The sequence below is a fragment of the Ochotona princeps genome, chromosome 22, assembly GCF_030435755.1.
Source record: "Ochotona princeps isolate mOchPri1 chromosome 22, mOchPri1.hap1, whole genome shotgun sequence".
In the NCBI taxonomy this organism is placed as follows: Eukaryota; Metazoa; Chordata; class Mammalia; order Lagomorpha; family Ochotonidae; genus Ochotona; species Ochotona princeps.
Window position 1 is genome coordinate 8,817,308 of NC_080853.1, and position 21,387 is coordinate 8,838,694.

General features: G+C 59.1%; 1 protein-coding gene across 3 annotated transcripts in view; it reads left to right on the forward strand.

Moving 5' to 3' along the window:
* SULF2 (sulfatase 2) overlaps positions 1 to 21,387 on the forward strand; it is a 67,595-nt gene that overhangs the window by 41,788 nt on the left and 4,420 nt on the right. For 2 of the 3 annotated variants that reach the window (XM_058679530.1, XM_058679531.1), the window contains exons 4-14: positions 4,968 to 5,119; positions 8,677 to 8,846; positions 11,876 to 12,026; positions 13,954 to 14,129; positions 15,746 to 15,874; positions 17,209 to 17,265; positions 17,628 to 17,757; positions 18,371 to 18,581; positions 20,182 to 20,410; positions 20,530 to 20,626; positions 20,933 to 21,027. In XM_058679530.1, the coding sequence (XP_058535513.1) occupies positions 4,968 to 5,119; positions 8,677 to 8,846; positions 11,876 to 12,026; positions 13,954 to 14,129; positions 15,746 to 15,874; positions 17,209 to 17,265; positions 17,628 to 17,757; positions 18,371 to 18,581; positions 20,182 to 20,410; positions 20,530 to 20,626; positions 20,933 to 21,027 (1,597 nt within the window). Of the gene's footprint in view, positions 1 to 4,967; positions 5,120 to 8,676; positions 8,847 to 11,875; positions 12,027 to 13,953; positions 14,130 to 15,745; positions 15,875 to 17,208; positions 17,270 to 17,627; positions 17,758 to 18,370; positions 18,582 to 20,181; positions 20,411 to 20,529; positions 20,627 to 20,932; positions 21,028 to 21,387 lie in introns of those variants that run through there. The other variant, XM_058679532.1, reaches the window with a different exon arrangement.

Consider the following 21,387-nt stretch of genomic DNA (forward strand, 5'->3'; position numbering starts at 1 on the left):
TTATAAAAAGCAGGGTTAGGTCTTCTGTCTACCAACTCCTCAAATGGCCAGAATGAAGCAAGGAACCAGCATGTTCATTCAGGTCTCCCACACGGTACAGGGGCCCAAACTCCCTTCTGCTGCTTTCCCAGGCACATTAGCAGGGAGCTGCATCAGAGGTCAAACAGCTCAAGTTTGAAGCAGCACCTCTATGGGGTGCCGGTGTCCCAGGTGGCCACTTAACCTGTGGAACCACAGTGCTGGCCCTGAGCCCAGAGTTTGTGTATTCTCTACAGGTGGGAGCCCACGGCCCGTGTCTGCCCATTTCCGACTGAGCAGCATGACTTCCGGTTCTGTTGTGTTGCTGCAGGTGCCTTGTTTAGGACTGGGCAGCACTCCCTTGGCCGCAGGCGGTGTGTTTCATTCATCAGTGAGCGGACACTCAGGCCATTTGCATTTCTGGGCTGTCGCGAGTAGTGCCGCTGTGAACACGGGCGTGCGGGCATCTCTCTGACATGGGTTGTGTTTCCTTCAGACACACACACACACACGCCTGGTGGGGGTTTACAGGATCGTGGGCTGGGTCTAGTTTTCATTTTGGGAGGACCTCCACAGGAATGAGCCATCTTGCTGTGGGGAGACCACAGCTCACTGCAGCCTCTCCCTGCTGAGCCACGCCGTGGAGCGTCATAGGTGCACCTGCCGGCCATCTATACATCTTCCTTTGGAAAGTGTCTCGTTGGAGCTGCTGCCCGATTTCCCATGGCTCCTTCGGCTGTTTGCTGTCGACTTCCTGAGCTCTTTCTCCACCCTGTGACGCGCAGACGGACCCCCGTTGTCCCAGCTGCCACCTCACCCTGTCAGCTGTCTCCTTTGTGAGGCGGATGCTCTGGTTTGATGACATCCCATGTGTCTGCGTGTGTCTGTCTGCGTTTTGGGTTGCCGAGTTTCCAGGGTCTGATGTAAACCCCGCTTGGCCCATTCTGATGTCCCAAAGCGTCTCCTTGATGCTTTGTCCCAGTGGCTCAGTGTGCCCAGCGTGTGGCTCTCTGTGTCCCTGAGCTGGCTGCAGGGCCAGGCAGCCGCGATGCTCTGACTGCTCAGTTACATATGACACACACCTCTTATCCCCACACCCACCGCCGCCCCGGGAGCCTGGACTTGCTGTGTCCCTGAGGAAGGAGCCCATGGCACCCAGAGGGCCACAGGTCCAGCCAGGCCTCGCCACACCTCTGACTGTCAGGTCTGATTTTCACTCTGACAGACACCAGCCTGCTTCCTGGGGACAGCTGGCAGCTGACACCCTGTCCGTGGCCTTCCCTGGCCTGGCCCCTGCCTCCCCTCTAGCTGCCTCTCTCGGCTTTCTGTGCACTGCACTTTTGCCATGCCTTTAATTCTGGCTCATTCTCTTGGCTGGGTCTCCCAGTCCCAGAGCCCCAGGGTCCATGCTAATTTGCTTCTCCCACCTCAACTGGTGCCGGAATAACCATTTTAAAAACTGCCTTGGGAAATCTAATCAAATGCAAGCGAAATCTAATTTGGCACTAAGAGCCTGGCTGCAGCCCCGTTTTCCAGGGCCCTGTGGAGCCTAAATAATCAACTCCAGGGTTGGAAGGGGAGAGGGAGGAGACGGCAGCAAAGGCTGTTCCAGCAGAGAGAAGAGCTCAGGGCAGCGGCGCCCTGGGACAGCCGGCAAGGGTGGGCACCCAAGAGCACGGGAGGGACGCTGCGTACTCTCCCCCGCAGCTCTGCCCCGGCTGGGCCAGGACCGGAAACTCATTAGCATGCCTCACTGCACGTGCGCTCTCCTGCCAAGACCTTGGCCCAGATCCGGATCTGTGGGGACAAACCTGTAGGCTCAGTTGCCTAGGAACTAGGGAGACCTTGGAGGGAACCCAGGGCCCCACGGCATCTATCTGGGTCCTCAGCTACTCTCCTGCAGACCCAGGAGTGACAGAGAGCTTTTCCATCAGCTGGTTCACTTCCCAAATGGCTGCAGTGGCTAGAGCTGGGCTGGTCCAAAACCAGGACCCCAGAGCTTATTCCAGGTCTCCCATGTCGGTGGCAACAGGGATCCAAACACTTGGGCCATCCTCCACTGCTTTCCCATGCCATGAGCAGGGAGCTGGGGCACACAGGGAGCAGCTGGGATGCGGGCAGCACTCATGCGAGGTGCTGGTGTTGCACCCCGCGGGCCCCAGATCATTCTCCCTGACTGTCTTGATCCCTCCTCTCACCCATAACACCGTCTTCATCCATCACAGTCCCCGCTAGGATATCAGCTCCCAAGAGAATCTGCCTGCTTGTTCACAGCCACACCTTGGTGCCCAGGCCAGCTCCTGGATGGCCTCACGTGGTGCCTGATGACGGGGACAGAGAACTGTGTCACAAGGAGGCTTTGTGCAAACATCATAGCACGTGTTGTGGGCCAGCATCCGTGCCGGCCGTGGTGCCAGGCTGTCGCTGTGGAATGAGCAAGGTGGCATGCACTGCCTTGAACCCAGCAGGCGGTTCCAGGTACCGCCCGGACACACCCATTCTGTTATTTGCCGAGTGTTTTTCTTCAAGTTGCTTTATCCCTCAGACATTGCTTGTTTCAAAAAGAAACTTGCATACCACCACTGAATAAAGTGCCAAGCTTCCTTCTGGGAGGTTCTGAACCCATGGATAAGTGAAACTAAGAAGTTAGCAGCTCTGGAACTAGCGTTGTGGCTTAGTGAGTTGGGCCACCACCTGCAGTGCCAGGATCCCATCTGATTATGGTTCAAGTGCCAACTGCCTGGCCTCTGACCCAGTTCCCTGCCAGTGCACCTGGGAAGGCAGCGGGAGATGGCCCTCGTGCTTGGGCCCATGTCACGCGCATGGCAGACCTGGATGGAGCTCCAGGCTCCTGGTTTCATTTGGTCCAGCTCCAGCCATTGCAAGAACTCTTTCGAATAAGTAAATACATCTTTAAAAAACAAGATCCGCAGTTGTCCAGCGTAGCCATCTACCGTGCTGTGGCATTGGAAACCACTGCTCCTTCCAGCTGTGCCTGGGTTGCTTTGGAGTCACTGGCCTAAGGTGAGCGTGTGAAGAAGTGCACCCCTCCCCAGGTATGCAGGCCCCGGGTTCAAGCAAGAAATGGAGAAGCCCCCAGGCCCCTTCCCACCCCCTTCCTGTCTGGCAGCCACCCGGTGTGCTAACCGCAGAGGTCCGGTTGGTCCAGTTCTGAGTTCTGTGAAGGGCCTCGCACCACATGTGTCCATGCCAGGTTGAGGAGGGCAGCTGCGTGCTTGGGTACAATTTTGGGCGTGTCTCGTGACTCAGGGTTCCCGCTGCACATAAAGCTGCATAGTGCTGTGTAGCCATTTTGCTGGAGAACATTCCTTTGGTTTCTGGTGACTTGCTGTTGAATGTCACTATGAACATATCCCATGTGTGCCAGGTGAATGGTGAATGCTGGTCTGTTAGGTAAATGCCAAGATTCTTTTTCTTTTTTTTTTTAAGAATTATTTAGTATTTTTATTGGGAAGTCAGATATACAGAGAGGAAGAGAAACAGAGAGGAAGATCTTCTGTCCGATGATTAACTCCCCACATGGCCGCTCCTGCCGGAACTGAGCCAGTCTGAAGCTAAGAGCCCTGACCCTCGTCCGGATCTCCCACCTGGGTGCAGGGTCCCAAGGCTTTGAGCCATCCTCCAGTGGTTTCACAGGCCACAAGCCGGGAGCTGGATCAGAAGTAGAAGAGGGCCCAGCGGCGTGGCCTAGCGGCTAAAGTCCTCGCCTTGAAAGCCCCGGGATCCCATATGGGCGCCGGTTCTAATCCTGGCAGCTCCACTTCCCATCCAGCTCTCTGCTTGTGACCTGGGAAAGCAGTTGAGGACCGCCCAATGCATTGGGACACTGTACCCGCGTGGGAGACCTGGAAGAGGTTCCAGGTTCCTGGCTTCGGATCGGCGCGCATCAGCCCGTTGCGGCTCACTTGGGGAGTGAATCATCGGATGGAGATCTTCCTCTCTGTCTCTCCTTCTCTGTGTATATCTGACTGTAATAAAATGAATAAATCTTTAAAAAAAAAAAAAGAAGAGCTGGGGCATGATCTGGCAGCCCTATGGGATGCTGACAGCTACAGGTGGAGGATCAGCCACTTGAGCTATTGCACTGGCCCCTTAGTACCAAGATTCTATTTACAGAGTCAGAAGATACGACTGTGTTCATCCCGAGAGGTCTCTATGGTGGGGGGGCTGGCGCGCCCCCTCCCTAGCAGGCTGTACAGGTCCCAAGCACCCCATAGCCCCATCCACGCCAAGCGTTGCCCTTTGTTTTAAATACCAGCCATGCTGCCAGGCCCCAGGGAGTCCACAAACTTGAATGGGAAAAATGATTCTCGTACCCCTGACACTTAGCCTTGGCTTTCAGAAGGAGCGTGAGCCACAAGCCCACCGGGTGTCACCCGTGGAGGTCCGCGCTGCTGTGAATGGTGGTGGTGGCTGCTAGCCCATACTCTGATATTGTCACTTAGCCTGGCAGCACTCACTCTGCACGGGCTTGCCTCTGGTAGCTGAACTTTGCAGAGGACACATGACTGTACCCCAACTCATGCTGACACTTGGATGGTCATATCTTAAACAGCGTAAACAGTGACTTTTCCCTTCTGTAGGGTGTTATTGTGTGTGTGGAACATTGGAGAAGTGGACACAGGCTCCATGGCCGGGGCTGGGGGTGGTGCTGTTTTAAGTCAGTTGGTGGCTTCAAAAGGAGTAGGGGATGTGTTTTGCCTAGCAACATGGCCACCAGCCCAGCTGCCACCTCCTGGGTTCAGTACCCAGCTCTGGCTTCTGACTGCAGCTTCGGCCCAGTGCCAGCCGCTGAGGGCATCCGGGCATGAAGCAGCAGGTGGGGGCTCTCTCTCCGTCTGCCTCTCAGATACATCAAGCGGTGGTCTTCTCAGCCAAGCGCTGGGGCTCCCACCGTCCATCTCACGCGCCTCCCCTCCTGCCCACAGCTTTCTTCGGGAAATACCTGAACGAGTACAACGGCTCGTACGTGCCGCCCGGCTGGAAGGAGTGGGTCGGCCTGCTGAAGAACTCGCGCTTCTACAACTACACGCTCTGCCGCAACGGCGTGAAGGAGCGGCACGGCTTTGACTATTCCAAGGTGAGCCGGGGGTGGGAGCCTGACCGCCCAGGGTCTGACCATGACCATGAGCCTCTGCTCCCAGGGGGTTTTCTTCTCTTGGGGAGCAATGCCTGGCCCCCGGGAGTCTGGCTAGTTGACATCTTGTTGAAGCAGTGGGAGCCATGCGTTTACACCCAGCACCCAGCACCCAGCACCCAGCACGGCCACGACCAAGCTCCTGCAGCAAGGGCGATTACAGATGAAGCTGCTGGCGCTCAGCAGGCACCAGCTCCCTACCCTGTGGTTGGTCTTAAATGCCAGGTGGGATCGCCAAGTGGGCTGTGCCAAGCACTGAGGCCGCTGGCACTCCCAGCCCAGAATTGTGCCACCCTGTATTCCGCACTTGGCGTTGTCTTCCTCTTTAAATCTCACACAGCCCTTCCACTGAAGAGAAGATCACCTGAGAAAGGTTTACTTGAAGAAATGGGTTAGGGAACTCCAGCAGTGACGGTGTTGGGCGTGGGTGTCGGGCGTGGCTGCATCTGGAGCTCAGAAGTTGTTTCTCCTTACTCTGGGTCCTGGCTTCCATTCTGTCCCCACCCCTCCTCCTGGGGGCAGGGGCCCTGTCCGACACCCACCTAGCTTCCTGCTTGGCTGCAGACACCGCATCCCCCACCCAGCAGTCTCGTTGGGTGACTGGGTCCGTGCCCTGACTCTCCCTGGGCTGCCTGAAAGTCGCATGCTGTCCTTGGTGAGCCGGAGGAGGGGCTGGCCGGGCCCTGCCCTGGAACGCAGGCTGAGAGCAGAGGCCTGAGTGAAAGCAGGGAACCCACAGTGCGAAAAGGTGGACAGTGCTGCAGCCATAAAGGCACCCCAGCCCGCCCCTCCTGGGGGCGCCAGCGAGCTGGGGGGTCCCCCCCTGCCTTTGCAGTAGTCAAGGCTGGTGGCTGCTTTGTGCCTCATTGGCTAACATGACAGCGCCCACCTGGCCTCACCCCCAAGCCTCCCCTCCACCCCAGTGACTCAATCCCAGCTTCCCGGTGGGGTCAACCCAGGACTCCAGGCTGGAGCGAATCCCCGAGGCTGGCCGCGTGTCTGCCCCGGAGTGGGCAAGTTCCCTGAATCTCCTAAAAACCCCCACTTGCTTGCCTTTTCAAATTCCTCTGCACGCTGGGCCTTGCCCCCCTACAGTCCAATGATGACGTCCTGGGAGTCCCCTTGCTGCTGCTTGCCCGGTTCCCTGCTGCCCTCACGGCAAGAGCCCCCCAGGACAAGCCCGAGCATTCCTGGCCGCCTAGTTACTGGGGGTCCAGGGACAGAGAGCAGGGGCTGGGCAGTCAGAGCTGGCAAGTGCCCACTGCACTCATTGCCTGCCCCAGCAGGAGGCAGCACGGGGAGGAAGCTATGGTCTCTGCCCACGTCCCCTCCAAGGCCCTCAAAGTCTTCCATCCCAGCTTCTGGTCTTCACTTATTCGTTGGTGAAATCCATCTCCCCGTCTGTAAAGTGGGTATAATCTACTTTTCGAAGTCATTGTGAAGGTCACTGGAGAACTCGTGTTGGTTATGGGGTGGGACTGGGGTCAGGGCAAGGTGCGGGAGGCAGGCTCTGGCCAGGTTCTTTCTCTCCTGGTTAAGTACTGACACCACCACCTGGGAAGGGAAGGCAGATGGACACAGGAGATCTGGGTCCACCAAGACAGACTGTGGAGCTGGGATTTGAACCCAGTTTTGCCTGACCCCAGGGCCCTCCGCCCAAGCTGCGGCTGCTGCCTGAAGGCCTGTGACTCTAAGCTTAGCAATGGGTAACTCCACCTGGACAAGCCAGCGCCCAGGAGAGGGAGCCCCACCCATATTCCTGGCTGACCACCCCAGAGGGGTGGGCCAGGGGGCTGACCTGGGGCACAGGTGGCCTCTCCTCCCCAACCCAGCTCTGGCAGCTGGAGGATTCAGCCCAGACTTAAGGTAGGAAATGTTCCTAATCCTGAAAGGCAGGAGACTGATGCGGGAGAGGCCACTCGTCTCAGGCAAGGTCAGACCAGACATAAACGCTGGCCTCCCGGGACAAAAAGAGTGTCCCCTCCTAGACGCACCTGTGGGCACTGGGCTCCTGCAAGCACCTCAGCCGGCTGTGGTCTCCTTCCCAGACCTCCATCGGCCACTCTGATGCCCCACTCCCCTGTGCTGCAGGCACCCACAAATGCTTGTTAAGCACATGCCGAATGAGTCCTTTGCACCTGTAAATGCCCAGACCAGGCAGGCGGAGCAGCCCATGCGGCAGCTGGTAGCCGGCAGCCAGGGGAGGAGCACAGGCCCATCCTGGAGCACAGACACACAGTGCAGCGCTCACTGCTTCCTCCTTCCAGAGCAATCCTGTTGCTAAATGACAGCTGCAGGGAACAACTGCTTTGGACCAGAGCCACGGGCGAGCAGGTCTCCCTACATTCCTACCATCTCGGGGAGCACTGTTAGCGCTGTAGACCCTCCTGTCGGCCTTCAGAGACAGGTGTGATAACTGCTCTGCCCACCGCACACACACACACGAAACACCCACCAGGACGTCCAATGCCAGAGCCCCTAGCCTAGCCCACACCCTCCCATGCATGGGCCTTCCTTTTTGTGTCTCAGCCATGCACATGGGGGTGCTCCCAAAACCCACTGAAAGGGGAACACAAGAGTAAGTTTATTTTGATGCAAAACATTTTGAAACCCACCTGCTCAGGAGGGTTTGAATACTCATCAAAAATGTGTTATGATCCAATGATTTCAGAATGTTTGCACCAAAACACAAACTTGCCTCTTTTTTTTTAAAAGGGGGGGTATTTATCTTTACTTGAAAGCAGATTGTTTAGAGGAAAAGAAGAGAAATTCTTCCATCTAGTGGTTCACTCCCCCAAACGGCCCCGACAGCCAGAACAGAGCTGATCTGAAGCCAGGAGCTTGTTCCAGGTCTCCCACGTGGGTGCGGGGTCCCAAGACCTTGGGCCATCCCCTGCTGCTTTCCCAGGACACAAGCAGGGAGCTGCATGGGAAATGGAGCAACCGGGATGCGAACCAGCACCCATATGAGATGCTGGTGCCACAGGCTAGAGCCACCCTGGCAGCGTGAGTTCAAGTTCAAATAGGAAAAATGCATTGGTCCTAAGCAGTAACCATCCTTCCCCATCTTTCCTACTGGCCCGAGGCAGCAACATCCTTTTCTGTCTTATTTATTTACTTTTATTTATTTGAAAGGCAGAGTGAGAGACACAATCTGCTCTCTACTGATTCATAACCCCTCCCCAGACGTCCGCAGCAGCCGGAGCTGGGCCAGGCTGAAGCCAGCAGCCAGGAGTACCGTCTGGGTCTCCCACAGGGACCCACGTTCTTGAGCCGTCACCTGCTCCCTCCCAGGTGGCCATGAGCAGGAAGCCAGTGGGGAGCAAAGTGGGGATGCTAGCCAACACACTCGGGAGGGGCAGGTGCCCCAAGCACTGTTACTGGGTTTTGTTATTTTGTGAAGGCAGGGTTGCAGGGGGAGGGCGGGCAAGCCTGGTACGCCCTGTGCCCTGCGGACACAGGCCCGGCTCCTCACCGGTTCCCCACTCTCCTGCCCCCAGGATTACCTCACGGATCTTATCACCAATGACAGCGTGAGCTTCTTCCGCACGTCCAAGAAGATGTACCCGCACCGGCCCGTGCTCATGGTCATCAGCCACGCAGCCCCCCACGGCCCCGAGGACTCGGCCCCCCAGTACTCGCACCTCTTCCCCAACGCATCCCAGCACATGTGAGAGTCAGCTGCCTGCCTGGCAGGCTCACGGGGTGGCCCAGGGTGGAGGACCAAGCTGCAGGACAGGTCTCCTTGGCTGGGGACCCCGAGGAAACTGAGGCATGGAGAGGCGAGGGCGCATACCTGAGAACCAGTGTTTGAATCCAGCCTCCCATCCCTTCTCCTCCTGCCAGCTGGCTGGCACATCTTTCTGGAAAAGTCTCTGACTTTTCTCTGCCTCCAGCCACCTCCAGCTTAGCAGGGATGCTTGGCAGCCCTCGCCGTGACATTCCTGGGCTGCAAGGACAGGGCAATTTGGAGTCTGCCTGAATATTCAGGGTGTTTAATTTTCATTACAGTCAGAATGCATTGCCCTCCTCACCCTGCGGCTGTAATTACTTTCTGACAGCGCCGCCTGAGGGGTTGGGGAGGGAGGCAGAGGCAGTGCAGTAACCTCCTGCTCCCTGGTCTTTAGGGACCAGGATGTGACAGAAGATGATGAACCGCGCGTTGTTCCAGCCTTTAGTGCTGCCTCGCACAGCTCCCCGCCTGCCTCCCCCTGCAGTCCCAGCTGCTCCCCTGCCCAGGCTCCCCCATGCCCCACCTGGTGCAGCTGGCAGGTGTCCTGTCCTGGGCATCACTGGGGATATGGGAGCACCTGCCCACTTCCTGCAGTACCATCCCCCCACCCCAGCCACTCCATTCCCAACCCCAGGGCCCGTCGCCTTCCCCCCTGCACAGATATGGGCACGTGGGCACACAGAGTACATGGGAACATGACAGCACACACAACCATGCACACCAGCACTTGAAAACCTACACACAGGCTCACACAAAGGCAGACATGGGTTATCTTCCCTGCTGTCCCCGCCCCAGGCCCAGGGCAGGGGGTGCTGTCCCACAGGTTTCCCCACAGCTGCTCTGGGGGCCCTGGGCAGCCAGTTTTGCATTATTTGGTCTCAAAATCCCCTTCCCAGAGGTTTACCCAGGGAAGGGCAGCAGAAGGCAGTGTCCCCTCACTGTCTCGGAGTGGGGAGTTGGGGAGATGCCAGTCTAACTCAGGTTCAGGGACCCTTGCTACAAGTTGGCCCCCAAGGCCTGCAGCCAGCCCCCATCTCCTGCCACAGCTTGCTGGGGGAGAGGGAGGGCACCAGGGGAGGTTGGCTCATCACAGAACCTTCTGTACGTGGGTCAGGCCCTAGGCCAGTAAGCCAGTGCAGGGAAGGCCACTGGTTCTGGAAATCCTAAGAAAGAAGGAGGGCCTGGAAGGACCTAGCCACGGGAGGCGGAGGGGCAGAAAGCACAGTCCGGAAGGTGCCCGGAGGCTGCGGCTCACTCCCACCTCGCGCAGCAACCTGCTGGGGGCCAGCGTGGCGGTTGGCCTCCGCCCAAGGCTGCACAGTCATGCTCACGATTCCTGCCCTTGGAGCAGGAAGGTGTTGGAGTTCCTGTGGCCCAACACCGCACACCTACTAGGGCTGTCACTAGGGGACCCCCAAACCAGGTCCTCTCTCCCAGCTTGCAGAAAGCCGCTTCCCAGCACGGGGGAGGTGCAAGGAAGGAGGTGTTTGTTGTGAAATGGCCAGGGTGCGCCGAGGGGTCTGGGAGCTGCCCGCAGGTAGCAGTTGAGTTCTGGGCTTTCCCTGTACAAATCACCCCAGGACCTCTCTGGCCATCAGGGTTCTTACCTGTCTTGAGCCTGGAGATTAGAACCTTGTAGGGCCAGCTGGGTCACTCACTCAAGTCAGCGAATTCTTCTTGATGGAGAATAGGCAAGGACATCTTGGGCTATGGAAGACAGACAAGTAGCTGGGTCCTGCTTTTACATTAGAGAGGTTCAGTTTTGCCCCCGTTCTGTACGCAGGATGGCGGGACAAGCGGCCATCTCCGAAAAGGCCATCTTACACTCCAGTCCATCCCCACAGCCTCCTGTCCCTTTAAGGCTCCTGTTAAACAGCTCCATCTCTGAGCAAGGCAAACTTAGCCTTAGTTTTCAGCTTGGCTGGGGGAAGGCTCAAGGGGCACCTGGCCCCAGGCTCCAGAGTCGGCCCCATCACCACCAGACGGGGTTCAGTCAGCCTGCCCCACGTGCATAAGCTAAAGTGACAGAAGGCTGTTACGGCTTCAGAGGGAGCTATCTTTCCTGGAATCTTCTGGAAGGTTCCAAGGCCCCAAACCAAGCACAGCTGTGTTTCCACTGCATCATCTTGCAGCAGGCGTGTCTCGGCCAAAGTCTTGCAGGTGCACTTGTGATGTAAGTGCCAGACAGGCCGTGGATGTATGATAAGACGGCCTTGGTGACCGCATCACCTGCTGGGGCCACAGCTCTGCCTCTAGGAAGTGACCGCCTTGCTTCCCGCCTCCAGGCAGCCAGCAGCAGCAGCTGCCAAAGGTGACAGTCAACGCTCAGGCGATAGTTCGCTGTTTATTGATTGCTACGGATGGTCGTCACCACCACAGCCGCAGTCAGGTGGCCACTGACTCCATCACTCATTCTCCGAGATCCTGGGCGGGTCCCTGAATGTCTCTGGAGCAAGATCGTGATGACGAAGTTAGAACGTGGCATGTGCCCGACGTGCGTGCTCAGCAGCTGCCCTCTAGACTTTGCCCTTACAGGCATAAACGGTCAGCTACGGGATCTTTAAATCCAGAAGCTAGTGTGAGGGACTCTTCTGTAACCCCAGCTCAATCCCTGTGTCACCTGCCACCTCCCAGAGGGAGCTGGGAGGTACCCAGGAGTGCAGGCTTGGGCGCCGGGCGGTGGCAGGGTGTGCACCTCAGCCAGTCTCAGACAAGTGTCAGAGAAACACCTCTGACCTTGTGGCCAGTCATTAACCCTGCAGCTCTTGCAGGCCTCACTGTGGAGAGAAGCTGGAGTACCCTGGAGCAGGGTCACTGCCCCTGTCCTCTCTGGGTTGTGGCACAAAGGATGGGATGAGCTGTGCCCTCTGCAGGTCCACCTGGGGCAGAGGGGTGTTGGGGGGCTCTGGAGTACCGGGCCCTGCCCCTGTGTCCTGACCACCGTGTGTGTGTGTGCCTCCCACCAGCACGCCGAGCTACAACTACGCCCCCAACCCAGACAAGCACTGGATCATGCGCTACACAGGCCCCATGAAGCCCATTCACATGGAGTTCACCAACGTGCTTCAGCGAAAGCGCCTGCAGACGCTCATGTCTGTGGATGACTCCATGGAGACGGTAGGCACCCGCTCGTGCTCCCTGCTGCCCACCCCCAGGAGCTGGGCCGAGCCGGCCCGAGGCAAGGCTAAGGCACCGTCTCATCGTGGGGAGGCGCTCGACGCACAGCCTCCCAGGTCCGCACAGCCCTGTGGACACGTGGCTCCTCTGTGGCCTTTTATGTGTACGTGTTCTGAGCATTTATTTATTTACTTGATGAGCAGAAAGCGGGCTCGCATCCACTGGCTCACTCCCGGAACACCCACAGTGGTCAGGGCCAAGCTGGGGTAGGAGCCCGGAGTCAGGGACTCAGGCGCCCAGTAACTTGGGCCAACACCTGCTGCCTGCTGGGCTCCCTATTGGCAGGAAACTGGAAGTCAGGAGCAGAGGCAGGACTTGAACCCAGGCCCCCAGCATGGGAGGTGGAGTCCCACACACAGGCTTAACTGTCACCCCCGTGTCTGTCCCCATGTGCATTTTGCTAACAGCTTCATGGAGACTTAATGTACCCACCATGCAACCCACCCAGCTCAAATGTGCACCTCCTATACTCACACCACATCCGCTTCTCCCTGCAGTGCTAGGCCTAGACCAATGGTGTCCCCCTCTCAGAGGATCTACCATTGTGCACGTACCACACCAGTGTAGCTGCCCGCTGTGAGACCTGTGGCACCCCCTGCTGTATTCGAGGTTGTTCTAGAGTGTGGCCTGTGGCAGGATCCAGCCCTGCTTATTGCTGAACAGTGTTCCGGCACATGGACACAGGTGGCACACTGCTTATCCATGTACGTTGGTCACAGTCGTGCTCATGCAGCCAGCCAGTGTGGGTCCCACACTCTGAGCACCACAGGGACCAGCATCCCCTTCCTTGAGGCTGTGCCCTGGAGACCCAGACCCCAGCAGTAGAGACGCCCACGTCCCGTGAGTGCCTGGGTTGGAGCCCAGCCCTGCTCCCTGTTCATGTGCACTCCAGGAGGCCGCAGGTGCTGGCTCAAGTCTGTGGGTCCCTGCGACCTGCTGTGAGACCTGGGTTGGGTTCCCGGCTCCTGGCTTCAGCCTGGCCCACCCTGGCCATTTGGGGATTTGGGGAATGGATGGTAATGTTTCTCTGCTTATCTTTGTCTCTTTCAAATACAATTTGGAAGACTTATTTGTATTTCTTGGAAAGGCAGATTTACAGACAAAAAGAGATCTGCAGGTTCACTCCCCAAGTGGCTGTAACAGTCAGAGCCGAGCCAATCCAAAGCCAGGAGCCAGGGTGTTCTGCTGGGTCTCCCACGCAGGTGCAGGGTCCCAAGGCTTTGGACCATCCTCCACTGCTTTCCCAGGCCATAAACAAGAAGCCAGGACATGAACCAGTGCCCATATGGGATTCCAATTCATGCAAGGCGAAGATTTTTTTTTTAAAGATTTATTCATTTTATTACAGCCAGATATACAGAGAGGAGGAGAGACAGAGAGGAAGATCTTCCGTCCGATGTTTCACTCCCCAAGTGAGCCGCAACGGGCCGATGCGCGCCGATCCGAAGCCAGGAACCTGGAACCTCTTCCAGGTCTCCCATGCGGGTGCAGTGTCCCAATGCATTGGGCCGTCCTCAGCTGCTTTCCCAGGCCACAAGCAGGGAGCTGGATGGGAAGTGGAGCTACCAGGATTAGAACCGGCACCCATATGGGATCCCGGGGCTTTCAAGGCGAGGACTTTAGCCGCTAGGCCACGCCGCCGGGCCCAAGGCGAAGATTTTAACCCCTAGGCTACTATAATTTTTTAAAGATGTAAGCGTTTCCCCTAAGATTATATATATATATATATGTATTTGAAAGGCAGAATTCCAGAGAGAGAGAAACAGATCACTCTACAAATGGCTGAAGTGGCCAGTCACTCTACAAATGACTGGGCCAGTCCGGAGCCAGGAGCTCCCTCCAGGTCTCACCCCAGCCCATATTGCAGATTTACAACATGCTGCTCGAGACAGGCGAGCTGGACAACACCTACCTCGTGTACACCGCCGACCATGGCTACCACATCGGCCAGTTCGGCCTGGTCAAGGGCAAGTCCATGCCCTATGAGTTCGACATCCGAGTGCCGTTCTACGTGCGGGGCCCCAACGTGGAGGCTGGCTCGCTGTAAGTGCCCCACCCTGCACCCACAGCCTATTCCAGACAGCCCGGGGCGGACCCTCCCACGTGTGACCAAACTCTGCGGAGCAGCATGTGCCACTGGGAGTGGCTCATGCCTGAGCAAGGGCTGCAGGCCAGAAAACCTAGGAGCTTAGGGTGTGGGGGTGTGTGTGTGGAATTCAGTTCTGGGCGTGGGCAGTTGTCAGGCCCAGGTGGAGGGTTATTGCTGACAGGAGCTGAGCCGGCTCCCCCGCCTATCCTCACCCCGGCACCACGTGGGCCGCTCCCCTTGGAGGTGACACTTGCTGGCACCTGCAGTGTCAGTGCCAGGGGGCAGAAGGGAGCAGCAGCCACGGCTGTTCTAAGAGCAGGTGGAATGGGGTTTCCGGAAAGCAGAGCGATTGCTGTTAAGGGTATGGTTGAGCAGGGAGTACCTGGAGCCAGCAGGGGCTCACTCCTGCCCGCCCTGGCACAGTGGGCCTCCTCTCTCACATGTACCTGTGGCCCTGGGAGCAGAGTATGGGCTGAGCTTGTCCCGTGGCTTCTCGGTGTCCCCACCAGCAGAGGTGCTGTGATTACCCTTGGGGCCTGTGCCTGCTCTGTGTGCCTGGACTGAGCACTTTGACGGCCATGTCACTTGCCCAAGTTCTTACTGAACAAGGTGCAGTTACGGCCCTGATTTGTACTGAGGACCCAGACGCATGCGGGGGTTTGGCTGCCCAGGGTCACACGGTAAGGGGAGGAAGGCCAGTGGGTTTCACCCACTGTGCCACACCATGTGCTGCTCTGGGATCACTCCCTGGCTACTGAGGGCGCCCTGAGCATGGCCACTGTGGGGGTGGCCTGTGTTGGAGGCTGTGCTGTGGTTCCTAGGACCCCGGCCTACACCCCACACGGACGAGGGAGAGCTACTGGGTGTCTGAGAGCTGGCAGTGGCAATTCCTCAGCAGATATTTCTCAAGGACCTGCTGTGTGTTGCAAGCATGCCAGTGCTGGGGCTGCAGCAGTGGCCTTGGCATTGGCCTTCCTGCAGCATGCGTCCCTGTGCTGCAGAACGCGTGGTCCCACAGAGCGGCGTGTACGGGTGTCTGCTGCCGTCTTGCCTGGAAACACGCTGGGTAGGGGTGGGACAGGCGCAAGCCAAGCACGCGACACCCACAGCTGGTCCCACCTGCTGCCCTCGGGCATCCCTGCCAGGGTGGGTGCGTGGTGGCTTCTAAACCAGCCATGTTCCTGTGATTGCTGCAAGGCCAGGCCTGGCCCACACTCACTGAAGTGTGAGTCGGGGGCCACTTGGTGGGACACAGGGGAGAACATTCCAGACACAGGAGCCAGCAAGGACAGAGGTTCTGAGTCCGGACTGTGCCAGGCCTGTCTGGGAACAGTCAGGGGGCTGTTGGTCTCAGAGGCCCCAGAAGATCGGTTAGGGTCAGGGTGAGGTGGAGAGGACAGGCAGGCCTGGCTGCCCAGCCTGTGCTCTGTACCATCAGGCAGGGGCACCCAGAGCAGAGCTGGGGGTGGCAGGTGTCCTCCGGGGGGAGTCTCTCTGCAGCAGGGCTGGGTGCCCTCTCCCCTGGCTACCACTGCCCAGAGAGCCAAGTGTTTCCCCTCTGTCTCCTCAGGAACCCCCACATCGTCCTCAACATCGACCTGGCCCCCACCATCCTGGACATCGCGGGCCTGGACATCCCCACAGACATGGACGGGAAATCCATCCTCAAACTGCTAGACACCGAGCGGCCTGGGAACCGGTGAGGGGCGGCGGGTGCCTGGTCGCGGGAGGTCAGGCCACCTCTGCCCAGGTCCTCCCCAGCCCCACCTGCCATCAGAAAGAAGGGTGCCCTGCTCCAGGGGCCCTGGAGTGGAAGGCTGGGAACTGTCCCCAGTGGCCGTGGGAGCTAGCACCTGCTGAGCACTCCCCACGGCAGGCAGGCTTTCCTGCTCTGGAGCCGTGCTGGGTGGGGGGCCTGGCAGTTGGTCATGGTGGTCCTCGGGGTTCAGTGAGGTGGGCAGCATTATCAGCCATAGTTTCTTGTATTTCAGCTCTTTGGAAGGCAGAGGGGGCCGGTGTTGGGGCACAGCCCATTAAGCTGATGCCTTTGAGGGTACATCTCACATGAGCTCTGGTCGGACCCCCACTTCTGATCCAGCTCCCTGCTAATGGCCCTTTGGCTTGTCCCGTCCCTGACTGTTTCAGCCATTTGGGGAAGAACTGGTGACAAAAGAGCTGTTTTTCTATCACTCTACCTTTTCAAATAAGTAAGACAGAATCCCTAAAGAGAGACCAAGCGAGATCACTGCTCGTTTACTCTCCAAGTGCTCCCAACAAGCAGAGCCCAGCCAGGTCAAGGCCAGCAGCCTGGAACTCCATCCGGGTCTTCCCTGTGGGTGGCAGGGACCAGGTCCTTGGGCCATCCTCTGCTGCCTCCCAGGACACACAGCAGCAGGAAGCCAGATCTGAAGTAGAACTGAGACTGGAGCCCCAGCACCCCAAGCTGTGCCACACCGCCCATGTAGTGCCTGTTGGGAACATCCGGAATTGGGAGTCCCAGGTGTGACCCTGGGAAGGCAGACCCCCCACGTGCCTGGCAGTGACAACCAGATGGGCTGAGTCAGGACAGAATGGGAAGAACCATGGCCACTGTGGCCACAGCAGCACCTGGCGGCCAGCGCCGTAACTGCTCCTGGCTTCTGGCTTCTGGCTTCCAGGCACCTCTTGTGGCCCTGGCCTCCTCCAGGACCCAGGCTGTGTGTCTGTGCACAGGTGACTGCCCTGAGGGACCCTGCCTCCAGATAGCCTCCCCACCCAGTCATGAGGCCCGAGGATTGGGGATGGAGGAGAATAATGGGACTTGGGACCCTTGGAGCTGGTGGGGAGCAGGCCATGGCATCATCTTTCTCAGCCTGTGAGTCTCCCCCAACCCCCATCCCTGGGGCATGGCAGCCATGCAAGGGCCTGAAGGATCACAAAGCAGAAGACCAGAGTCCCTGACAGCGGCTGTGTGTGGTGTCGACCACCAGGGGGCGCCGTGGCCCTGCTGCCCTGGGTGCTGGTGGCTAAGAGCTGGATGTGTGCTTTCTGCAGGTTTCACTTGAAGAAGAAAATGAGGGTCTGGCGGGACTCCTTTCTAGTCGAAAGGGGGTGAGTGCCAGGTTCTGGGGGTGCAGACTAAGTGGCCCCATATCCCAGGGCGTCAGAGATGTCACCACAGGGGGTGGCAAGGACAAGGGCACTGCATCCTAAGCCCCAGCCACGAGTGAAGCCCACGTGCGTCCCTGTGGGTGGGAGGGAGTCCGTGTGCGGGTCATGCACGCCCTGCGTGGCTCCCCACAGCTACACAGCAGCGTCCCTGGTTCCTAGACTCCTTACCGTCACGTGCTGCCTTGGTAGCACCCAACCTCTAAGTTGGACTGGGGTCAGGCTGCACCTGCACGCCCCAGGGGAGGATGCTCCCGTCAGCAGGCTCCAAAGCGAGCTTCTCACCTCCTGTTCCCACCCCACAGCAAACTGCTGCACAAGCGTGACAGCGACAAAGTCGATGCCCAGGAGGAGAACTTCCTGCCCAGGTACCAGCGCGTGAAGGACCTGTGCCAGCGCGCTGAGTACCAGACGGCGTGTGAGCAGCTGGGGCAGGTGAGACCTGCTGCCACCCTCCCAGCTGTGCCCTGGGGGCTCCAAGAGCAGCCGAGGCCAGTGCCCACCGCCCACTTCCGTGTGCGGCACTGGGAAGGGCAGCAGAGATGGGAAGTGCGGGTCACCTGGCCTGGGCGCAGGCACACGGCGGGGCAGGGTGAGTGGGGCCTGGCAGAGAAGGGAGGGAAGCAGCCAGGGCTGGGGTGGCTCAGGGCACACACCCCGGAGCTCGCAGGGCCGTGCCCAACAGCACAGGGCAGCAGATCTGGGTCCTGTCTGATTGGCAGGTGGAACAGGTGCAGAAGGGAGGGCTCAGAATCCTGCTGCTGGGAGCTATAGCTTAGGGGAGGATGGGGTCAACAGGAGAGGGAGTTAGAAAGTACTGGACTGGAGCAACAGGTGGCGCGCACCTCGACCGCGTGCACTTGTCTGGCCTGGGGGTGTAGGTTTTCATGAAGGTAACGCTGGAGCAGAGAACCAGAGAGGCCTCCAGCTGCACGCAAGCCAAGGAGCAGCGTGGGCGAGGGTGCTGCGGATCCCAGGGGAGGGCCAGGGCCTGGGTGTGGGCACCTGGAGCTGGCCACCATGCAGCTGAGCCCGCTGTGTCCCACAGAAGTGGCAGTGCGTGGAGGACGCCGCAGGCAGGCTGAAGCTGCACAAGTGCAAGGGCCCCATGCGCTTTGGCGGCGGCGGCGGCGGAAGCAGGGCGCTCTCCAACCTTGTGCCCAAGTACTACGGGCAGGGCAGCGAGACCTGCACCTGCGACAGTGGCGGGGACTACAAGCTCAGCCTGGCCGGACGCCACAAGAAGTTCTTCAAGAAGAGTGAGTGTGGAGGCCTGGACATGGCGGGTGGCACAGGCGAGCCAAGTGCCCAAAAGGATGCCCCATTACTCCATCGCCAGGGCCACAGCCAAAGCTTGCACCAGCCGCCCACGCCAGCACGGGCAGCAAGCAGTAGACAAGATGTGAGGTTGGCTGATGGCATGGGGCATGCTGGGAAGATCAGTGAGGGCAACGGGGGCGGGACGGGCATGGGCTGGGCCACCTGCACACAGACAGGGTGGTAACAGGAAACCCTGAGAGGCGAGGTGTGACTTGTGTTCAGAGCCACGGCCATGGCTGGCCAGGGTGTGAGCTCCCACAAGCTGGGGCTTCGACCCAGGTCTTCCCCACGGGTGGAAAAGCCAACTGCCTGAGCCAGCACCACTGGCTGCCTGGGTACACGTTCACAGAGCTGGAACTCAAACCCAGCTCCCAACAGTACCATGCGGGGGGGGGGGGGCGGTGTGGTGGTGCTGTGGGTTAAGCCGCTGCCTGGGAGACCCACATCACAGTACCTGGGTGCAGAGGCTGCTGATTCGTGTGGCCCATTTCCCTTCCCCTGGCTGAACTGGAGGCGTGAGTTCTTTGTCTTCATGGCATTGAACACCCTTATGGGGTGACTAGAAGTTTAGAATGTTGCGTTGAGCAGTGCTAAGTGTGGCCAGTCACCACCAGAGCCCCCAGTGTTTGCAAAGCCGACCCTCTGGCTGCCCCCATGCCTGTGCCCTCTGCTTCCCTGGCGAAGTTAAGGCCCCCCTATAGAGACCTCCCAGCAGGGGACCCACACAGCATCTGCTCTTTGATGACTGGCTCTCTGCCCGCTGTGGCCCCTGTGACCTACACCACCTCTGCCCCAAGGGCCTGAGCAGTGAAAATGGCTCTGCAGCCCACCTCCAGGCAGTCCTGCTCGGTCGCCCTCTAGTGGTCACCTGGGATGCAGCCGAAGCCTAGGCTTGTCTGGCTGCGGGCCCTAACGGGCCAGACTGAAACAGGAAGTTGGCAGAGGAAGCGGGCAGAGCTGGCAGGACCCACTACACTGCAGGCTTCTGCCCATCCTAACCCTGTGGAACCTGGGCTGCAAGGCAGCTCTCCTGTTCATTTTTGCTTTTAAATATTTATTTCTTTCAAAGGTAGTTACGAAGCAAGAGGCAGAGCTCTTCCATTTGCTGATTCACTCCCCAGATGGCCGTACAGTTAGCCCAGGAACAGTTCATCCTGGATGCCCCACACGGTGCCAGTTAGATGTATAACCCGGGCACTGCGATGTGAGAATGCCCGTCCTAACATTCCCTCGGAAGTCCCCTCTCTCAAGACCTTTGTACCCTCACTCCACATCCCACCTGCGTGAGACAAGCCTTTCTCTTTCCTAGTGCTGGCACCCACAGCCATGTGTCTCAGCTCCCACGCGAGGCCTCGGGCCATGGGTGACCACCCTGCACTTTGCCCAAGGCTCCGTCCCCTTTAGGGCCAAGTGTCCTGCCATGGTCTGGACTTGCCGTAGCTGCCTCATCTGGGATCAGGTGCCTGTGGTGGAGGACCCTCCTGGAGACACCAACCAGCCCATCCCAGCCCCCCTAACCAGACTCCCCCTCCCACACAGAGTACAAGGCCAGCTACACACACAGTCGCTCCATCCGCTCTGTGCCCATTGAGGTGGATGGCAAGGTGTACCATGTGGGCCTGGCTGGCACCTCCCAGCCCCGCAACCTCACCAAGAGGCGCTGGCCAGGGGCCCCCAAGGAACAAGACGACAAGGATGGGGGGGACTTCAGTGGCACCGGAGGCCTTCCAGACTACTCATCCCCCAACCCCATCAAAGTGACACATCGGTGAGTGCAGGCGGAGGTCGGGGGTGAGGGGGCGCGGTGGGTGTTGGTGCCAGCTGCCCACACCTTTCTGGCCCTGGACACACCCCCTGAGAGCCGCACATGTCCCATCTCTCGAACAGGTGCTATATCCTAGAAAACGACACGGTCCAGTGCGACCTGGACCTGTACAGGTCCCTGCAGGCGTGGAAGGACCACAAGCTGCACATCGACCACGAGGTGAGAGCCCCATGGGGGGCCATGGTATCCCAGCACCCCTGGCGAGTGCCTGTGTTACAGCCTGTCCTTGGCACAAGCCTAGGGGGACAGGGGAGCTCTCGGTGGGCAGGACAGTCCTGCTCCTTCATTGGAGCCTGGTGTGAGGGGAGGGGGCTTCCTTCGGCAGGTGGAGCCACAGCGGCGGGTCCCACTGCTGCCACCACCAAGCCCAGGCGGCGAGGCCGACTGCGGCTCGCACAGACCATGGCTGCCTTGCCCGCCTGGCCTTGGCAGAGTTTCAAGGCCACCTCTTACTCCCTTCCTCAGATCGAAACCCTGCAGAACAAAATAAAGAACCTGCGGGAAGTCCGGGGCCACCTGAAGAAGAAGCGGCCGGAGGAGTGCGACTGCCCCAGGATCAGGTGAGGAGGTGGCAGGGCCCTGGGCGCTCCCGGCTTGCTCCTCTGTCCCCTTCCTCTCAGCCTGGGATGAACCCTCAGCCAGCCGGGCCTGCAGCACCCACGCGAGGTGGCAGAGCTGCCCCCGGGGCTCGAGGTCCACTAAGGACCCAAGTCTGCAGCGGCTCTGTCCAGCACCACCTGACCCGGTGCTGGAGCTGGGCTTCTGGAAAAGCCTGCACACCCCAGCTTCACCCCGTGCGTGGACGGGTGGAAGGGACGCCACCTAAGCCACACCTGGCCCTGACCTCATCTTCCCCAGCAGGGAAGAGCCCATCAAGCAGGCTGCCCTGCCCCATGTGCATGGTGGGGGTGTCCGGGGGA